Source organism: Idiotropiscis lumnitzeri, chromosome 9, assembly GCF_059441095.1.
Source record: "Idiotropiscis lumnitzeri isolate Australia: NSW breed Sydney's pygmy pipehorse chromosome 9, RoL_Ilum_1.0, whole genome shotgun sequence".
Lineage (NCBI taxonomy): Eukaryota > Metazoa > Chordata > Actinopteri > Syngnathiformes > Syngnathidae > Idiotropiscis > Idiotropiscis lumnitzeri.
In genome coordinates, this window is record NC_142399.1 from 5587521 (window position 1) to 5606190 (window position 18670).

At 40.9% G+C, this 18670-nt stretch overlaps 2 protein-coding genes across 10 annotated transcripts in view; one reads left to right on the plus strand and one right to left on the minus strand.

Annotated features, from left to right (window-relative positions):
- LOC148329963 (uncharacterized) overlaps positions 1 to 8035 on the minus strand; it is a 269796-nt gene extending 261761 nt beyond the window's left edge. For 8 of the 9 annotated variants that reach the window (XM_088304302.1, XM_088304299.1, XM_088304300.1 and 5 more), the window contains exons 1-2: positions 7969 to 8029; positions 6184 to 6242 (exon numbers count right to left, since the gene is read on the minus strand). In XM_088304302.1, coding sequence (XP_088160428.1) covers positions 6184 to 6242; positions 7969 to 8000 — 91 coding nt within the window. In that variant the 5' untranslated portion in view covers positions 8001 to 8029. Of the gene's footprint in view, positions 1 to 6183; positions 6243 to 7968 lie in introns of all 9 variants that reach the window. The other variant, XR_015845018.1, reaches the window with a different exon arrangement.
- The window catches only part of cdh11 (cadherin 11, type 2, OB-cadherin (osteoblast)), a 70237-nt gene that overhangs the window by 37654 nt on the left and 13913 nt on the right, over positions 1 to 18670 (plus strand). Inside the window, exons 3-7 of the mRNA XM_088304293.1 lie at positions 9629 to 9907; positions 10552 to 10691; positions 11765 to 12059; positions 13572 to 13691; positions 16581 to 16748. Of these exons, the coding sequence (XP_088160419.1) occupies positions 9772 to 9907; positions 10552 to 10691; positions 11765 to 12059; positions 13572 to 13691; positions 16581 to 16748 (859 nt within the window). The 5' untranslated portion in view covers positions 9629 to 9771. The remainder of the gene's footprint in view (positions 1 to 9628; positions 9908 to 10551; positions 10692 to 11764; positions 12060 to 13571; positions 13692 to 16580; positions 16749 to 18670) is intronic.

The window sequence follows — 18670 nt, forward strand, 5'->3', positions numbered from 1 at the left end:
CGAAGCATAAGACCTGTATGCACAAATAAGACGGTCACAACTGCTCAGGCAGCTGCAGATGTTTGGAGCACTGAAATTGTCGCAACTCAAGACAAAAAAAGCGAAGCCTGTATTTCCAAAAACACGGAGACGGGCCACTACAAATCTAACGTGCAACTGCATTGAAACAGATCACCCAATAAGATGGACGGATTCAAATGAAATCTTTCTAAGGAGGATAAAAGCAAAGGACCGCCCCCTTGTGGCGTGGAAGACTGCTGAATAGGGATGCAGTTTTATTTCCCTTCGCCAAGAATCACCATCTCTATATACGCTGAGCCAGCAATTCTTATGCTGTGTAATCACATGCACTTAGACACGCACACACACGCAAGCACAAACACACAAAAGTAGAAATATTTGATTTTCCTCATGTCTGGCCTCTTTTTGGTCTTCATTTGGTTTCTCTCTGCGGCCGTTTGTCCCCCAAAAGAATCCCAGGCATTTTATTTTTCCTTTAGGCTCAAATCGTTTCCAGACGTTTCCCTTTGGGCAAAACGCGCACGCACGCACGCACGCACACACACACACACTTGCTCTCGCCCACACACACGCACACAATCTCACACATTGTCAAACAAACACAGCCACACAGTCTCTGTAACTTACAGTCGCACAGGCAAACATGCACACGCACTCACACTGGCTCTCTCTCACCCACACACACGCGCACACACACACACACACACACACACAGATGTCCTAAAGGGACACAGGGAGCTACTTGATTTCTTTTCAAGACACTTGTGTTGGTGTGGTTTGTCTGAACTGTTTGGTCTGCGTGCTTCTCTACTTTGGATTAAAGGAAGCAGAAGGAGCAGCGGCAACCTCATCCACGACCTCCTCAGAGTAGTCTGAAAGCAACTGCAGAGAATTTTCGGGAACCTGGGGATTTTTGGAGGGAATTTTAGAGGAAGTCAAAAAACTTGAAAGTCTAAAATCAGCAGTCCCCACCTATTTTTGCGGCAAAGACCGATTTCACGTATGATTAAATATACAACTCACCATTAGGCCATTACTCTGAATGTAGTTGTTGTAATTAGCGGGAGAACTGCACTTGTTCCTCGTCAAGCAGCCGGACCCTCTTTTTCTCTTAATACTGGGTGTGTGGTATATTTGGCTTGGGACCAATGTGTACAAGCAGATTCAATGGCTTCATCGGTTTATTTACTAGCCTGTCGTGACATTATGCAGATTGGGTTATTACACGGTACATTTTACTCTAAAAAGACTATATTTGGTCCCAGTAAACACTACACACACACTATTCACAATATTATGCTGAATATTTTACTCTCAAATCTTACACTGTTTACTGAGACCAAATATAGTCTTTGTAGAGTAAAATGTACTCTATGAAATTCTGTAGCTACAAGTCAACTAGCAATAATTCTGAACCTTATGTAGGACTGACTCTTATTTTTTTAAGTGGTTCTTCTGTCTCATTTTTAGTCTGTGCCCCTTTCTGAACATCCATTGTTTGAGACGCTTCTCCTCACGGGGGTCGCGGGGGGTGCTGGAGCCGATCCCAGCTGTCGCCGGGCAGTAGGCGGGCTACACCCTGAACTGGTCGCCAGCCAATCGCGGGCACATAAAGACGAACAACAATCCGCGCTCACAAATTTTGAGTATCCATTCGACCTGCCATGCATGTTTTTGGAATGTGGGAGGAAACCGGAATACCCGGAGGAAACCCACGCAGGCACGGGGAGAACATGCAAACTCCACACAGGAAGGCCGGAACCGGAATCTAACGCACGACCTTAGCACTGTGAAGCCATCGTGCTAACCAGTCATCCACCGTGCCGCCACCTTTTCGGAACAAGCTCTCCAAATACATGTGTTACTTCAATACCATTTATGCTAGCTTGTGGCCTTGCTTTCAGATCAATAATATTGCACGAGAGGCTGGAAAAAGACTGCAGCATGCGAATATTAATATTCACTTTGCGGCGTGTCCCTTAATGTAGTGCAGCAGTCAATTATTGTGTCATTTCAACTGTGAGGCAATAATTGCCATTCCAGACACTACTGAGCTGTGACAGAGAAGAAGAAATAAAGAACGAAAGCCAGATAAGTGGAGAAATATGCCGCGGAGGTGAAGGAATGAGGAGTATTAATTAAGATGCCAGTTAATTGAGGGTGCCCTCCGAGTTTCTATTTGAGTCAATAATGACCACGGCTGTGACATTAGCGCAAACGGACGCCGTCTTTTCCCATTTTAAATTGAACATCTGAGATTAGCGCATGGTAATTAAAAGGGCTAAATGGCGGAGAAAGTCGTTAAAGTGCGCCAAAAGCGTCGGTCAACGGTCTAATCGGGAGCGGCTTTGTTTCGCCTCCGGCTTTGACGCATCTCATTTGGATGGCCATTGAAAACTTTTGGTTTCCACAAAGAGGACAAATCCGGTGGAGAAGAAGCTCGGGAAACACATTAGAATGTTTGTGATGGGGTAATTGGAAGAGAACTTTCATTGTTTTAAATGATGTCAAAATAATTGAAAACATGAGGCCACTCTCTCCTCCTGCAGTTGAGTCATGATCATGATGTTCCCGTACAACAAAAACAAGCAAACATGCTTTTCAAATGAATCTCATTAATTGTTCTGCAGTTGCAGAATACCACAAACTAAAAGTCGCTATGGCACGGTCAGCGGGAAAAAGAACAAGACCCAAAACAACAATAGCTTTGCCTCAAGCAGTGTTGCAAAAAAACAAAAAAACACGCTTGCTTGCAGAACATCATACACAAATAAAATGAAAATATATTATGATGGTTGTTTTGTTAGCCTGTCTATGGCATTTTGAATTGAGCTTTAGCTTTAAACTAAAAGGCTTTTTTGTAAGGCAAAGAAGGCTACCTGGTATGTCTAAGACAAGATAAGACAACCTTTATTAGTCGATACGCAGTGTGTAATTGTCTGAGTATATGAAACCACAGAAATCAAGTGAGATATGACTTTAACCCATGCGTGACCATGAACGCAAGTCAAAGCACTCGCATCTCAAATCATGGTTTGCCATTGACGTGAATGGAAAACAATGAAATCATTTTTTTCTCAGGCCATCACTACAGCACTAATAGTAGTCCTTCTACGCAGAAGATAAAGAATCTAGGGTTGTGAGGATTGATATTCTGAGCACCTGAAAATAACACCATCAGACAAAGACATGGAAAGAGAACATGAGACGGTGCAACAGCATTGTCGACAGACAAGGGCAAAATGGCAATATAACAGCATGAGTAAATGAGATCAGAACAGGAGAAAGATGAGAGCTTGCAAGCATGCAAGCGGGTCTATGATGCGTGAGGAGTGTACATCAAAACCGGCCAATCCAAATGGATTGTTGTGTTACCACATGACATTTACATTAATCACGCAAATGTAGTATTACAGTAGTGATGTGCGTGCATGTGTGCGGTAGAAGCTTGTGGGTGTTAATTAGCACTTGAGGTGCACTAACGGCGCAATACTAATCAGCAACATCCACACACACACGCACACAAACACAACAAAATAACTTTGTGGATTGGTGTGTCAGTGCCGCTACTGTGTCATTAATACTAATTTACATGAATGCTGAGAAAGCCTAGAGGCCTTTTCTAATCGCAACACATGCATGCACACACGCACATGCACACAAAATTGGTCGCCCAATTGAAAAGCAATTAGGCACCAGGTTTTACACTAAATTGTGCACCAAATTTCAAGCTTTTACCAGACGACCACGCAAATGAGTCACCCTGGATGAACTCCAAAAACTATTTTGTGTGGGTGTGCACGTGTGTGAGTAACATGAGCAAAGGCAACACACGCAAAGAGATCAGAAAACAGTATATGAATTGAAACATAAAACCATGAAAGACAATGAGAAAATTGGGATAAAGAGAAGATAAAATATGAATATGGGAACATGATAAATTGACAATATACAACGATTTGACATGAGAAAGTTGGAAAAAAATAGAATATGACTAAATGAGATTGTGGAACATGATAAAATGAGTTTTAGATTAATAACTAGGGAATATCAGAACGCTATAACAAAAAGAGTCTCTGGGAACATGCTAAAACAAGAAGTATATGAGAATTCGAGAAAATTATTGTTATTTTGCATAATGAGAAATTGGAAAATGAGGGACATGATCAAATGAAAATATAAGAAGAGATGAGAATGACAATATAAGATCATGAGGTTATTTTTTTGAGAGATTAAAATGAGAACATGAATATATTAAAGACAATGGAAAATGAGACTATGATGAGAAAATTACTATGTGAGGAAATTATAATTCTGTACACAAGAAGGAGAAAATGACAATTTGATATTTCGAGGAAGCTAGAGGATACGGTTAAAATGCGACTTGGACAAAATGAGACTGTAAAGCAAAAATTAGACAATGGGAGCATGAGAGGATATTAAAAAATGTGATAATGAGGCATGGGGACATGATAAAACCTGAGGAAATTCAAATAATGGAATGAAATAAGAATGTGGTAACGACTAAATCAAAATGTGATGGAAATTAGATTATGAAAACATTTAATGAGGATATGAGAAGATGAGAATGAAAACAATTGGGTCCTTCCTCTAATTGGTTGCAGGATGATGACATATTCAATTATGTATGCGAACCGGAAGAGTGACGCAAAGCATGTCTGCTCCCATCCTGCTCTGTAAGGGACCACAAACTTTCCCATCGCTCTCACATTTTTTCCGCCTTCTCACTTCATGTCCGATCAAAACAAGTACAAGTACTGTAGATAGAAAACCCAAACTAATTCTGCAGCTTTTTGCATTTCCAACCGTATAGACAAGCACAGGAGATTTGTTTTAGAAAGTAATTCCCCCCACCCCCTACAGTAACAGAAAATCTCATTATAAACCTCACATGACCTTGTTATGTTTTTGTTTGTATTTCATCCCTGGGATAAACACAGGAGGAAATAGAGCTCACATCTGGTGAGGAGCTCTGAGGTTTGAGTCAGAGTTCGTACGTGGATCAGGAAATGGTGACGAGAAAGATTTGCATTTCTGTTGTCTTTTTAAGAAATGCACCTCTTTCAACATGCCGGCACAAATGGTGCGCCCCAACTCTGTACTCAAAATCTTAATGAGGAAAAAATGCTTGTTATTCACCAAATTTAAATGCTTAGTTATTCAACCAGATGGTCACTTGCACGCCACGGGTCCCTGCACTAGATCACAAGATTTAATTATGCCAATAAGGAGCCAAATATTACAGCGGTGCCTTGAGTTACAAGTGCCTTAAGTGGGTTTTTTTTTTGTCGTTTTGACTTTGACATATGCACGTTGTTAAATGTTGGCAGTGAACTTCACAACAAGCATCAGTTTGGTAGTTAGTGAACAACACTCTAAATTCTCTATCATGCAAAACGCCATAGACTGGCTAACAAAACTTGTATATACCTGCATGCCCCTGTAGGCCATTAAATGGTGGATATTTGAACACAAATGGTGGATCAACACATGTAGACAGATAATATAACTATATACTCAAGAGTCCTATATTTTTAATCCTCTTCTAAGAATGACTACTATCACTGTCTTATGGAGATGAAGGCCATCTCTATGTATAGTATATCAACAGAGTGCCAAGGTACACGGACCAGATGGAGCAGCACAATTTCCATTGAAAGAAGTAGTGCAATGCAATGTAGTTCTGTTTTTCTGATTTATTTTTTTAATTCTTAACCTAGAGTAAATATGTATTTATTAAACCAGGTCGCCATGACGCCTTTAATTTGACACTTGGGGTGCAGCACACTTGTGGCAATCTCTGCACTTGACCCTGAAATATAATCGTGCCACTTAAACAGTGGCGTGTGAATTTCCAGCTTTGTTCGGACACATGTGGTGTCGGTTAGCAAGGTCGCAACCCCGCCGCTACACCCTCTTGAACCCCCCTGAAAACTCCCCAAGTAGCACGCAGCCTAATGTTAGCAAATGAATCACAAACGTCTCGGCCAACTCGTGACTCCTGCCACCCGAGGGACACACACATACACATTTATAAATATACACTAACGCGTACACACACACTTTGTCTATTGTTCTAATGCGACTCTTGAGTCATGCGTTCAACACAGGAAGTGGGCGGGTGAAAAAGGGCTTACTCACCCGAGGGAGTCGTTATCTCGTTTGCTGCACAGCCAGCTGTCTTACACCTCTGGCCAAGTCTGAGGAGGAAATAAATACATCAAAATGGTAAATTAAACGAATGAGCCCTCGCGCACCCCCCACGCGGAATTTGAGAGGTGACACAAAGTTTTGTTTTATGGCAAGTCATCAAATTTTGCAGTCATGCTCGGCCCATATGCCATGGCAACTTGGGATATTATTCACAATTTAGAGTTGTCCACCTGTCTAGTACAAATGCTCCAAATTTTGTATGAAGTTCACTAATCGAAGGACTTTTAGAAAATGGCCCCAAATGGCTTCAAAGCAAAATGGCAGGCTTCCTATAACTTTTCAGACGGCACTTTTATGTGGGTCCCCTGATGATAGAGAAGCCTCTTAAATTCCATGCTGCCAAGTTCAACTGGCTTCAATTTTTTTAATTGTTTCGATAGGAAGTGTTTGTCTTTTAAAGATTCATAGAAATACACAAAATGGCAGACTTCCTGATTCTTTTCCAAAATGGCTTCTTGAGACTTGTTTGGTGCGTCTTCTCACGTCTCATGTCTTCCAAATTTCATGCTGTTAATGGCAACTGCTTTTCCAGGGATGAATTTACAAATGATTCCTATGTTTTTCTATGGCTTCCTGTGACTTTTTTGTGGGTCTACTCATGACAGCCGTGTACCAAATTTCACATTGCTAAGTGAAACCAGCTTGTACCAAAATCTGTGACAAGATGCTCCTGTCATGTTTTCGTCCTCAAAGAAGACAAATTAAATCAATAGTGTCCGTTATCAAGTTTTACATTTAGCGAGTTCTCACTCATGTCGTCGCCGGTCCCCCTTCACATAAAATATCCTGTTTCTCTATCAGAGTGGCACATTGTTGCAGAATAACAGATGAGCGCAGTCAAGCAAAATGAGACGCTGCTGCAATGTTCTTTTTTTCCCTATAAATTCAATTTATGCTGGACTTGTTGAATTAGGTTGACGCTTAATAAACGGCGACACACTGGTGACACTTTTTGACAGCCTGCTGAGATTCTGCACAAGTGTGCCGCCATTAAAATAAGTTGGGAGGTTTTGGAATTCTTAAACAGTGTGGTCTCTAATACATTACTTGGAATCGAAATTTGGTTCACTAGAAACACTTATTTTATTCAAATGTACGCACAGTGCTGGTGTTTAATTGATACTACATGATAAAATGCCATTATTTCTTTTATATTCAAATGTCTTTTTCAGTGGAACATATTCAAAAAGCATATATAAGAGGGACTTTTTTTTTTAGTACACTGCACTTTCAAACAAGGCCATTAGATGTGCCTCGCAAAAACAATTAAGGCAAAAAATGTATGAAAAATATTGCATAAAAAATATATGTATATCTAAAACTCAAGTCCATTGTAAGAAAATAATACATTTTTAATATAAAGTCTAATGGAGAATTATATTTATTTATTTAGCTATTTATTTTGGGGGGGTTTACTCAAAATAAAATGAAAACATTCTTGTCACATGAGAAGAATTTTCTTTTAATTACACATTGTGCAACGACCAAAAATGTTTATTTTTCGACTATTTTAAACTAGCAGTTACGTTTTTCTCATAAAATTCCAACTGTATTCCAGCGGTATCATCCTTTTGTTTCCGTTCAGCGTAGCATTAATACTTTAACATGTCTAATATTTTCAGGAGATTGCATGTAAACATATTTTGTTTGTTTATTTCGTAAGTGAATCCAAACGTATTGAGGTTACGTGAGGTTTGGGCTCAAATGGCTCACCTGCTCTTGACATGCCTGGCTGGCGGGAGCATAAAAAGTTTGGAAATTGATATTAAGAGTGCCACTTCTCTCGTCATCTTGCTTTCAAGGTTATTCCCCACTAAAAACACAAGTCTCCTACAAGTCCCATCAATCAAGTGTCAGGCATAATTAGCCACTCGATGAGCCTCCGTGGGATTAATTGTCAGTGCTTCCTGCTTGGCTGGTCATGTGATCAAGCGGGGTCCAATGAAATGACCCAAAAACCCCAATGGACGGAAAGTTTCTTGGGCAATGAGTGAGTGAACATCAAGGGCACTTACGGACGCAAACGATGCTGTAAAACTGCTCAACATGAATTTACAAGGGTACAACAAACTTTCATTAAATTGCTAAACCTCTAAAGTGAACGTTTTGGAGGATTTACAGTCTGCCATGACAGCCAAATACAATCTGTCATAGTCAGCCTAATTTTGCACTTCTTTGTTGTCACGTGAGCAGCAGTCTATAATGTCTGATCTTCCCAATGTAACGTCATCTATCGTCTCGCGATAGAATTACAGATAATTCAATATATCTCCAGCACTTGGTAGTGGTGTAGCACTTGATTTGGATAAATTTTTAGTTGGAGTTGCACTTGAATATAAAGATAACGATATCACAAGTATAAAATCGGATAGGGTAAGCCCTTCGAAAAAAAGCACACTCTCATCATAAGGTAGGTAAAGTATAAGTTTTAAAGGGATTTTTGAATGTTAGTTTTTCTTGTTAAATTTCAACTTTAAAATAATGCAGTACATTTTCTGTATATTTATTTTCTTTAAAAACGTTATTATATGCGTCAGATTTTTTTTTCCTGTTCAATTTTGGCCCTAATTTTAACCAGAAAAGTTTTTAAGTTGTTTTTTTAATTGGAGTTTTAGGCTAAACTACTTTTTCTCATTTGGTTTTGACCTAAATCATCAAATGTCTTATACACATTGTAGCGTCTTTAAAAGACACACAGACCTCCATTAAATTCTCGTTGTTTTTCTCTGTTGGCCGTAACGGATCACAACTCCAAGCAACTCGCTCCATCATCAGCACAACGGATCTCTATTTCTTGCAGTAAATCACGTGATGCATGTATCTTTTTTAAATTAAAACAAACATTTTATAAACACAAAATGTGAAATATTTGATTTGATCCCTTGAACGCAACCCCCTAAAAAAATATAATCTCCTCAAATGCAACTTTATTCCTGTGAGAAAACCCCCAAAAAAAGAAGGGGGGGGCCTCTGCTTTTTTTGTCATGGTTAAATGGTTTTCTTTCCATTTTAGCATTTCACTCCTTCATATCATGCAAGATTCTTTTTGACTGTTATTTAGAATAAAAAGAAGTGGGGGCTGTTGTCTTTGCTCTTGTAGTACTGACATCCACATTCTTCCTCTTGTCATATTACACAGTGATTGATGGTCTTTTTAAATAAAAGCATGTAAACAGAAACCGACATCATGTTTCCCACCATTTTCACATGAGTGGACTCATCTCTGTCCAAATGAATTCAAGCTAATTAATTTACAGATGGCCTTGACTGGCTAATTAAAGACGAGTCCCATTACAAGGCTGCTGAACATCAGGCGTAAAGATTCCTTTACTCCAAGCATCATCAATAATTCCAGCATTTTGTTTGCTTCCAGGCTTGGAGGATTGGAGGAGAAGCACGAAGAAGATTGGCACGTGTGAAATCGCACCCCCAACATTCCCCTCGCCAAACAGGAAGTCACCTCAGTGGGGGCTGAGCTCCACTGAGAGGAATCAGAAAGAGAGGAGGTTGGACTTGATGATGATGATGACGATGATGATGCTGAGGGTGTTCCTGGTGTTAGCGGGACTCTGCGCCCTTTGTAGCCTGGCAACAGCGAGCAGGAGAGGATACAATTCCTTGGGACATCACTCCCACAGACACAGACATGCAGGTGGGGATGGTAGACCATTGGTTAAAATGAAAATTTTCCAACAGTGCCACAATAACGCCATATATATGTATATTAGGGAGTGGTGAGTATACTGATACCAAGTATCGTATCAGGCTGGCTAAAAGTACTCGTAAAGGATGCTAATGCCAGCCACCAATACTTGAACAAAAAATAAATGCTGCATGCTTTGGGGGCAGACAATCTCAGCTCCCCAGTAAAGATGTAGTAAATAGTCGGGCCTTAAAAAAGGTTACATTGGCTATGAGCATATTCATTTTTAACATGGATTATTTAAAAACGTAATTGCTACATACAGTGTACCAAAGAAAACATTATGTTTAGCTTAAATAGCTACATGTCGCAATTAAAATGATAAACGGAGGTACTTTGCCATTATTTTGCCGTTAAAACAGCAGATTTGTTCACAATAGGCTACATTAGGTTATGAAAAGCACCACCCACACACACTTTCTCACTCTGACGTCCAAGTGGGATTTCCATTGACGTGATTTCCCGCATCCCCCACACAACTTGGCACTAATCCCAATTGGAAAAGAACACCCTCGAAAAAAAAACATTTTGTGTTGTTGTGCTTTCGTTGTAGACTCAACACAATGCGTGTGTGTGCGTGTTTGTGTGTGCAGGTCACACATCGTTGCACAGACACCGGCCCCGGGTGGGCAAGGAGGGTCAAGTGCTGCACAGGTCCAAAAGAGGTTGGGTCTGGAATCAATTCTTTGTCATTGAGGAGTACACCGGACCAGATCCAGTTCTGGTGGGAAGGGTGAGTTGCGCCACTGACAACAAGAGGGGGCTAAATCCATTCTCGTCATTGATTTCAGGTTTTACGGCCACAATAACATCTGGCAGATATATGTTGTGGTGATTTATATGACAATAATTTCTTCTTCTGGGTATTTGATTTTACTCAGAGGTTTGCATTTTGCCATATATAATGATTTTTGTAATTGAATCGATGTTGAGTATTGCATTTTTATCCACAAGAGAGTCACTGTAAGAATTTTCAGTTTTGTAGGATCAGGCTTATATAAGTTGCCTGAAAGAAAAGAAACAAACTGGACTTAAAAAAAAGTTTGTGATTATACGGCAATAATTATGTCATATGTTATTTTGATTTTATTTAAATATTTCTAATTAATTTTAAATTCATATTACAAAACCTAATTTATGACCATTTCATTTGAACCGAATATTAGTGATATACAATGATTATTATATTGAAATACAAATAATAAAATTATAATAGTAATGTTAATAATAATATTGTCCTTATAATTCTGACTAAAATATGGTTGCATTTTATTGTATATTTAGAATTATTTCAAGGTTAGTTCCTAATTTAATAGTATTGTTGTTTTCAGTGGTATTATTATATTGAAGCGTTAACGGGGCCTTCACTCAGAGCCTCGTTTCCTCATCAAGATTTGGTGTAATGGGGAATTGTTGGTGATTGGTGGCTCCGCATCTCAACAACAACAGAATCAATCAAAACGGCAACGAGTGAGATGACATGTAGCGAGCGTCATATTTCACGCGCCAGCGCTTGTAAAAGAACAAGAGTTTCATTCAATAGAGAACATTTGCCACTTGTTGGATAACAGACCATTTCATCTCTCACTTATTAACAATATATATAAAAAATTAAAAAGCTTTTGTCCATCTTTAGAAGTTGTTTCAAATAAAACAATTAAAATGTGCATTTTTTTTTTTTCGGAATAAACATTTTTGTATTTTATGCTGAAGATCTAAATTAAAGCATCAAATATTCCAGGACTGGTGGTGGACCATCTTCTACTTGAATCCTGACATGATTTTGTTGCTCTCCGTCTCACCCAGCTCCACTCCGACGTGGACTCGGGCAACGGCAATATCAAGTACATCCTGTCGGGCGAAGGCGCGGGAACCATCTTCGTCATCGACGACAAGACGGGCAACATCCACGCCACCAAGACGCTGGACCGCGAGGAGCAGGCTCAGTACACGCTAACGGCGCAAGCGGTGGCCCGAGACACCAACAAACCTCTGGAGCCGCCCTCCGAGTTCATCGTCAAGGTGCAGGACATCAATGACAACCCGCCGGAGTTCCTGCACGGGCCCTACTACGCCAGGGTGCCCGAGATGTCCAACGTCGGTGAGTAAATAAAATTCCATCCAATATTTGATTAATCAGTGGAATAATCGGTGAAATATTGAATTCTAAAAATATCCAATAGTGACAGCTGCAGTTGACTGTAAAAAAAAAAATATATATATTTTTGCGGTTGTAACAACAACAGTATGTTTAAAATTGTAATGCTACTCTTCTATCCAGTCAAGTCAAACTAGTCCAAAAGTCAACATCCGAAAGTGAGCAAGTGAGTGGCGTGTCCTAATGAAGTCCTTGCCGAAGCTCATCATGGTCATTCTTCTTCAGAGTGATCGATTGTCACGGAAACCCGAGCACAGGAAGCGTGGCTACATGACCGCACCATTAGCCCATACATTAAAAGGAATCAAACTCCCGACAAGCTCCTGGGCCTCTCCTGACTAAGAGCTTCCGATATTGATAGACTCTCCGGCCCAGATTGGTTGTGGTCACGGGGACTCTTAGCGCCGCTGAAATTGCGGACGGTCATTCCAAAGAAAGACGCTCAGAGAGGACGTTTGAGCGATTCCATTTCAAGATCGTCCAATCACGTGAAACTTGAAGACTTGAGTCAGGTATGAGCAGGAGGTTAGGGCATTTTGAAGCCAAGGTTAGTGTTTAAAAGTACGCCTTGTTAAGATTTTAAAAGTAGGGTCACAAGACAGTTAGTTTTGCTTTAGGGTTTAAAGCAACTCTTTCAAGGCAGGGTTTGCAATTAAGGTTTCGATTAGGGTTTCAAAACAGGTTTAGGGTTTTAAATTACGTTTTCAAACAAGATTTTGGATCTCAAATGAAGGGTTCAATTCGGTGTTTCAAGTCTTGAGTTTTGGTTTCAAACAATGATTAAGGTTTTAAAGTAGCATGGGGTTTGAAACAAGGTTAGGATTTCAAATTAGGACTTCAAAATGGTTTTAAGATAGCGCAATCATTTTAAATTAGGATTCTAAACCAGGGTTATGGTTTCAAAGAAGGGTTAGGGTTTTAAATTGAGGCTTGAAAGTAGGGTTTCAACCATCCTTCTGGTTTTTCATCCAATAAACATTCAGATTTTAAATTAGGGTTTTCTTTCAAACTAAAGTTGGGTTTTTAAATTGGAATTTTGAGAGTAATGTTTTAATCCAGGGTTATGATTTCTGGTTAGGATTTAAAGTAGGGTTATGGCTTCAAATGAGGCTTTCAATTCAGGGTTTCAGACTAGGTTTCACAGGCTTGACATCGGGGTTTCAAGCCTGAGTTAAGGTTTCAAAGTAAGGTTTCAAGTCCCTGTCGTCACGTCCTTTCTGCTTGGAATCCAAATCCTTTCATTTCTTGGTGAGGTTGGAACACCGCGGACGGTCTGTGTAGCAGCGAGGCGCTAACACAGCAGCATGCAGACTGACAAAGACGCCAGAGCGGTCTCCACGCTGTGCGTTGATGGACGTGCTCGCCATACAAAGATGCCCAAGCGGCTCTTGTGGCCTGGCTGTGCAGAAGAAGTCATTTTTGGTGACAGAAGCCGACTGTGTTTGTGTTTGACAGGTACGTCGGTGATGCAGGTAACGGCCACCGATGCCGATGACCCCACATACGGAAACAGCGCCCGGTTGGTGTACAGCATCCTGCAGGGACAACCGTACTTCTCAGTGGAGCCTCAGACAGGTGAGGAGCAAGCAACACGAAAGCATGTATGTCATGCTTACACACTCACATGCAGACACATACTGACCACATTACCCGCTTCGTTCGAACAGCAGCGAGTTTCCACGATATTAAATGAGGTATCCATATTATGGATGTCGGGAGACTTTTCTTTCCTCCCAAACAACGCCGTAAGCCATTATAAATACAAAGCCAACTGTAACCTTTATCAGTTGTCACACAAGGCCAATTCACAGATGAGCTTGGACCATGGTTGCACAATGTCTGTATTAATTGCACTTGATCACTTTGCTTATTTTGGCTCTCAATTGCTTCTTCACATAGCCGCGTATATGGCTTCCTAGTTTTTGTCCACTTCCCCACTCTCTCACTCACTCTCTTGCTGACTCTCGCTCTTTCTCTCTCTCATTCACTCTCACTCTCTTTATCACTCTCTCGGTCTTGCTATTGCTATCACTCTCAGTTGAACTCTCAGTTAAAGGGCCAGTACACGCCACAGCGTTACAAAATTTCATTTTGCAAATATTTGAATTCTATACACGCGGTATTCTATACCCGGGCACCATTAAAGGGATGGACGGAGACCCACTGCCGGCCTTGCTTAGTCTCTCCTTCTAGTCCTCCAACCATTCCGTCCTGGGACAGAATGCCCATCTCTGGGCACTACTAAATATATATATTTTTTTAATATTTTAAATATTTAACCATTTTAATAGGAAACGACACCATATTCCACCACTGAACTGCAAAAACCAAACCTGCATAAGTTAATAAATAAGTAAAGATGACTTTTATATAAAAAGTCAGTGGAGCGGGCACTCTAAAGTGGTCAAAAAAGAGCAGCGTGTTCAGTTTGGTGGTTATTGAGCCCTGGCCTGACATTTGGACAGCGCGACATGATAACGGATGGATGTGTGGGGTCACAAAGAGTGGAGATGACACTGCTTCACACAGAGAGACAGCTAGTTGGTGGGAGAGGGGGAGGGCGGACGGGTGGTTTTGACGGTGGATTTGTGCAGAGTAAATCTGAGCTAATCAGAGCGGTGTCGACCATTTGACTGGCGCGCATCCAAAGCTCACATTTCTAATTGGTTTGGAGATTATCAGCTTTGCGTGCTGTCACACACACACACACGCACACACACACGCAGACACACACACACAATCACATGCACACAGCCGGCCCACCGTGACCATAAAAACTTCAACACACACCACCAGATTATCAGTGTTTGAAATGTAGAAAAATAATCTCAACACTTGTTTAGGTTAAATCCATATTTTTACCTTGATTGATTCCGAGGGGAAAAGAACGATTTCTGGAGGTCACTTCTCACATTGCAACGAGATCAGGCATCTGTGGCCTGGTTGCCGCGGTAACGCGCGAACAATCACACATGCAATCACTTCTTCACAGCAAGTACGTGGTTTCAACTGGATAGGCACTAGACGCAAACCTCTGTAGAATAATCCAGGTGTTTTTTTGTTTTTTTTTTAACCTCCATACTCCGGATTCATAAGCCTGGAACTTTATTCGCCATTTTCTCAAAGAAGCAATGAATTAAACGGAATTATTAGAGTTTAATATCATTTATAGTTTTATATCGTCAAGCTTTGGCACCATGCTCCACCCACACATTGTGGTGAAAATTCAAACAATTGGACAAACTGCCTTGGAAAAATCGGTTTAGCCGAGTTTTTATAGCTTATCTTTGTTTGAGGAATTCTCCAAATTTGTCAACTTGTCCTGGCCAAATACCATAATGGAAACTCAAAAACTTTACCGTTAAGCATTGCCCATCTGTCTGGTAAATCAATTTCAAACTTGGTAGCAATTACAATCTCTGTTCAAATACGACAGAAGCTGCGGTATTATTTTATTTTATTTATTTATTTATTTATTTTTATGTCTAATCAGCAAACTTTGCTGCCATGCTCTGCCCACACACAAAGAAAACATATTCGATTGGCAATTTAGTACGGTCCATCTGTGTAGTACCTGGTATAAATTTGGTAGCAATTCGCGGAGAGTAGTCTGTGTCGACATGACAGGAGCAGAGTTAATAGCGCTTCCGATTTTATGGTGAATCATCAAATTTGACACCATGTTCCGCCCACAAACCACCATGAAAAGTCAAATGCTTGGCAATTTAGTGTGGTCCATCTGTCCGCGACACCTGGTTCAAATTTGGTAGCCATGGGATAAATTCCCTGAGAAGTCTGCTTAGATTCGGCGTGCTCTCTTCGAACCAAACTTTGCCGCCACGCTCCGCCCACACACCAGCGTAAAAACTCAGTAGCTAGGCAATTTAACATGGTCCGTCTGTTTCATCAAATCATCAAAAATTGTCATCGTGTTCCGCCCACATGTCCAAAAGGTCCAAACACTTCCTTAAAGTGGAAGTCAAGTCAAACATTTTCTTTCCAATAATATCTTCTATGCGACACAAGTAGTCTAAACGTGTTATTTTGATGAATATATTCAGCAAAATCCACTCGTTTTTATCGATCTCAGGAGGAAGCTAATTTGCAACATGCTGTCGACTGAAAATGATGAAAAAAAAATCACAGTCAATCAGATCCCTGGTAAATCATGGCGCACATGTTTTTTATTATTTTTAATTTGGTCATATGCTGTTCGCAAGCTGTGCTAGTATTGGATAAAAATGTGGGAATTTGTCTGCTTAATTCATATTCTACGAATGAAATATGAATCAGAATTCAGTGTTCAGACTAGTGGGGGCGGAAACAATGCATTATTGGAAAGAACATATCTGACTTGACTTCCCCTTTAATTTTTCTCATGAGATTTAATGAAATTGACCATTGATCCATTGTTGACATCCACATCACAGTTTTGACATTAAAATCATTCTGTATGTCCTGCAGGCATCATTCGCACGGCACTACCCAACATGGATCGCGAGGCCCGGCAAGAGTATGACGTGGTGATCCAAGCCAAGGACATGGGAGGCCACATGGGAGGCCTGTCGGGGACCACCGAGGTCAAAATCTCACTCACCGATGTCAACGACAACCCTCCCAAGTTCCCGCAGAGTGAGTGCATGTCAATTGTGGTTGCTTCTTATACTGGTGTGTGTGTAGATCAGACGCCCTAGTATGAGCAGTTTGTTCGCTGTATGACCGGTGTCAGATTTTGGTCTGCATTGCCAGCAGTAAGTTGGATTCCTTTCCAGTGAGGGTTGGACTCGCCAAGGCTGATCTTTGTCGCCGATTCTGTTAACCTTTATGGACAGAATTTCTAGGCGTAGCCGACGCATTGAGGGTGTCCGGTATGGCGGTCTCAGTATGACGTCTCTGCTTTTTGCAGATGATGTGGTATACTGTTGGCTTCTCCAAGCCGTGATCGTCAACCCTCACTGGGGCGGTTTGCAGCCGAATATGTTGAAACTATTTATTTGAGTCCATTAAAGGTTGTATCGTGAATATTCATGTTCACCAAATTTGCTTCCATATGCGATAAAGTACAATATGAAAAGCAGCCGTAAAAGCCGCAACAACAGTTTACGCTTATATCACGAGTCTGAGCATCTGTAATGTACGGGCAGAAGGAGCACCTGCGATGAAAATGTTCCAGATGGTGCCAATGAGAATGCTGATTACATATTTAGCACTTTGTGAGAGGCAGTGGAGCTAAAAGATGAAAATACCCCCCAATATCAAAACGAAACCATTTTTGTGTCCTTTTTTCTTTTCTTTTACAAAGACATCATCCGCTTTCCGGTTTCTCAAAGACTTCCTGACACTATCATTATTTCCCTTTTCAGCCAGCCTCATAGAACATGTATTGAGATTTGACTCGAATACAATTCAGTTACACTGGCAATAACAAAAGGCCAAGCAAGACTCTCTACAAAAAGGAGCATTTTTTTCTTTTTTTTTACTTGATCTGTCACATCGCTGTTGGCACATATCAATTACTCGACACACTCCTTTTGTGAGATTACTGAGCCGCCATCGCAGCCGCCTCGCTCGTCGCCCTGGAAAATGAAACGAAACGAGCCGCAATCCAGTCATACAAAAGACATCCTGACTTGAAAAGATGATTTCCGTGCCTGGGAAATAGTCGTGAAGTTAGCACCTTATCCTTCTAATAATATCACACTATGAACCATCTGTGAGTGTTGATCTTACGTATGACTAAAGCGCAATGGACACTCTGAGACGAAATGGATGTTTTGCTTGGGGAGGTAAACGTGAGAGAAATAGGGTGAAAGAGGGAAGAGATGTAAGGACACATGCCGAGGTTTGGAAGTGGAATGAGGGAGACGGGCAAGCAAGGAGAATAAGAATGAGCATCCATTGGCCCCGCAGTAGAGGGTGGAGCTGTAGCTCATTGGCTTGGGACAAAAAGCGTCCATCTCGTCATCGACCCGTTGGGTCAACTCCAGGCGGTCCTTGGGTTACGAACGGGTTCCGTTCCTACGGCGGCGACGTTACCCGATTTTCCGCGTGAGTTGGAATTAACGCTTCAATACTCCCTTAAATCTCTCTCCAATGTGCTTCGCTGTCACTTGCAACGTCGTGTTTACGGAATTAAATGTGGTCCAGCTTGTAGGTGCCACGGACATGTCTCTTTATTATCTCATATCTATAGATGTGTGATTTGCGAGGAGGTCGAAGTAAAGTGTGAAAATGGGGCGAGGCTTTTTGATCTCATTTCATGGAGTCACATTTGACTGCAGTGTGAACCTAAAATGGCGGACAAGACTCGGCGACTGAAAGTCTGAACAGCATAAGTTGAGTACCGCATAACTCAACTTTCTACATACGTTTCTATCCACCAACCCAATTATTTCTCAATCTCTACCTCTTTTTTCTTTGAAAGTTTTCTCTGGTCTGATTGTGACATTTATTCCAATACTTGGAGAAGAAAGATTTTCACAGGAAGTAAAGTGGCTAAAAATATTTCAAGTGGCACTGGTTGGCCATTTAATACGTTTTAATTTTTGCTTGTT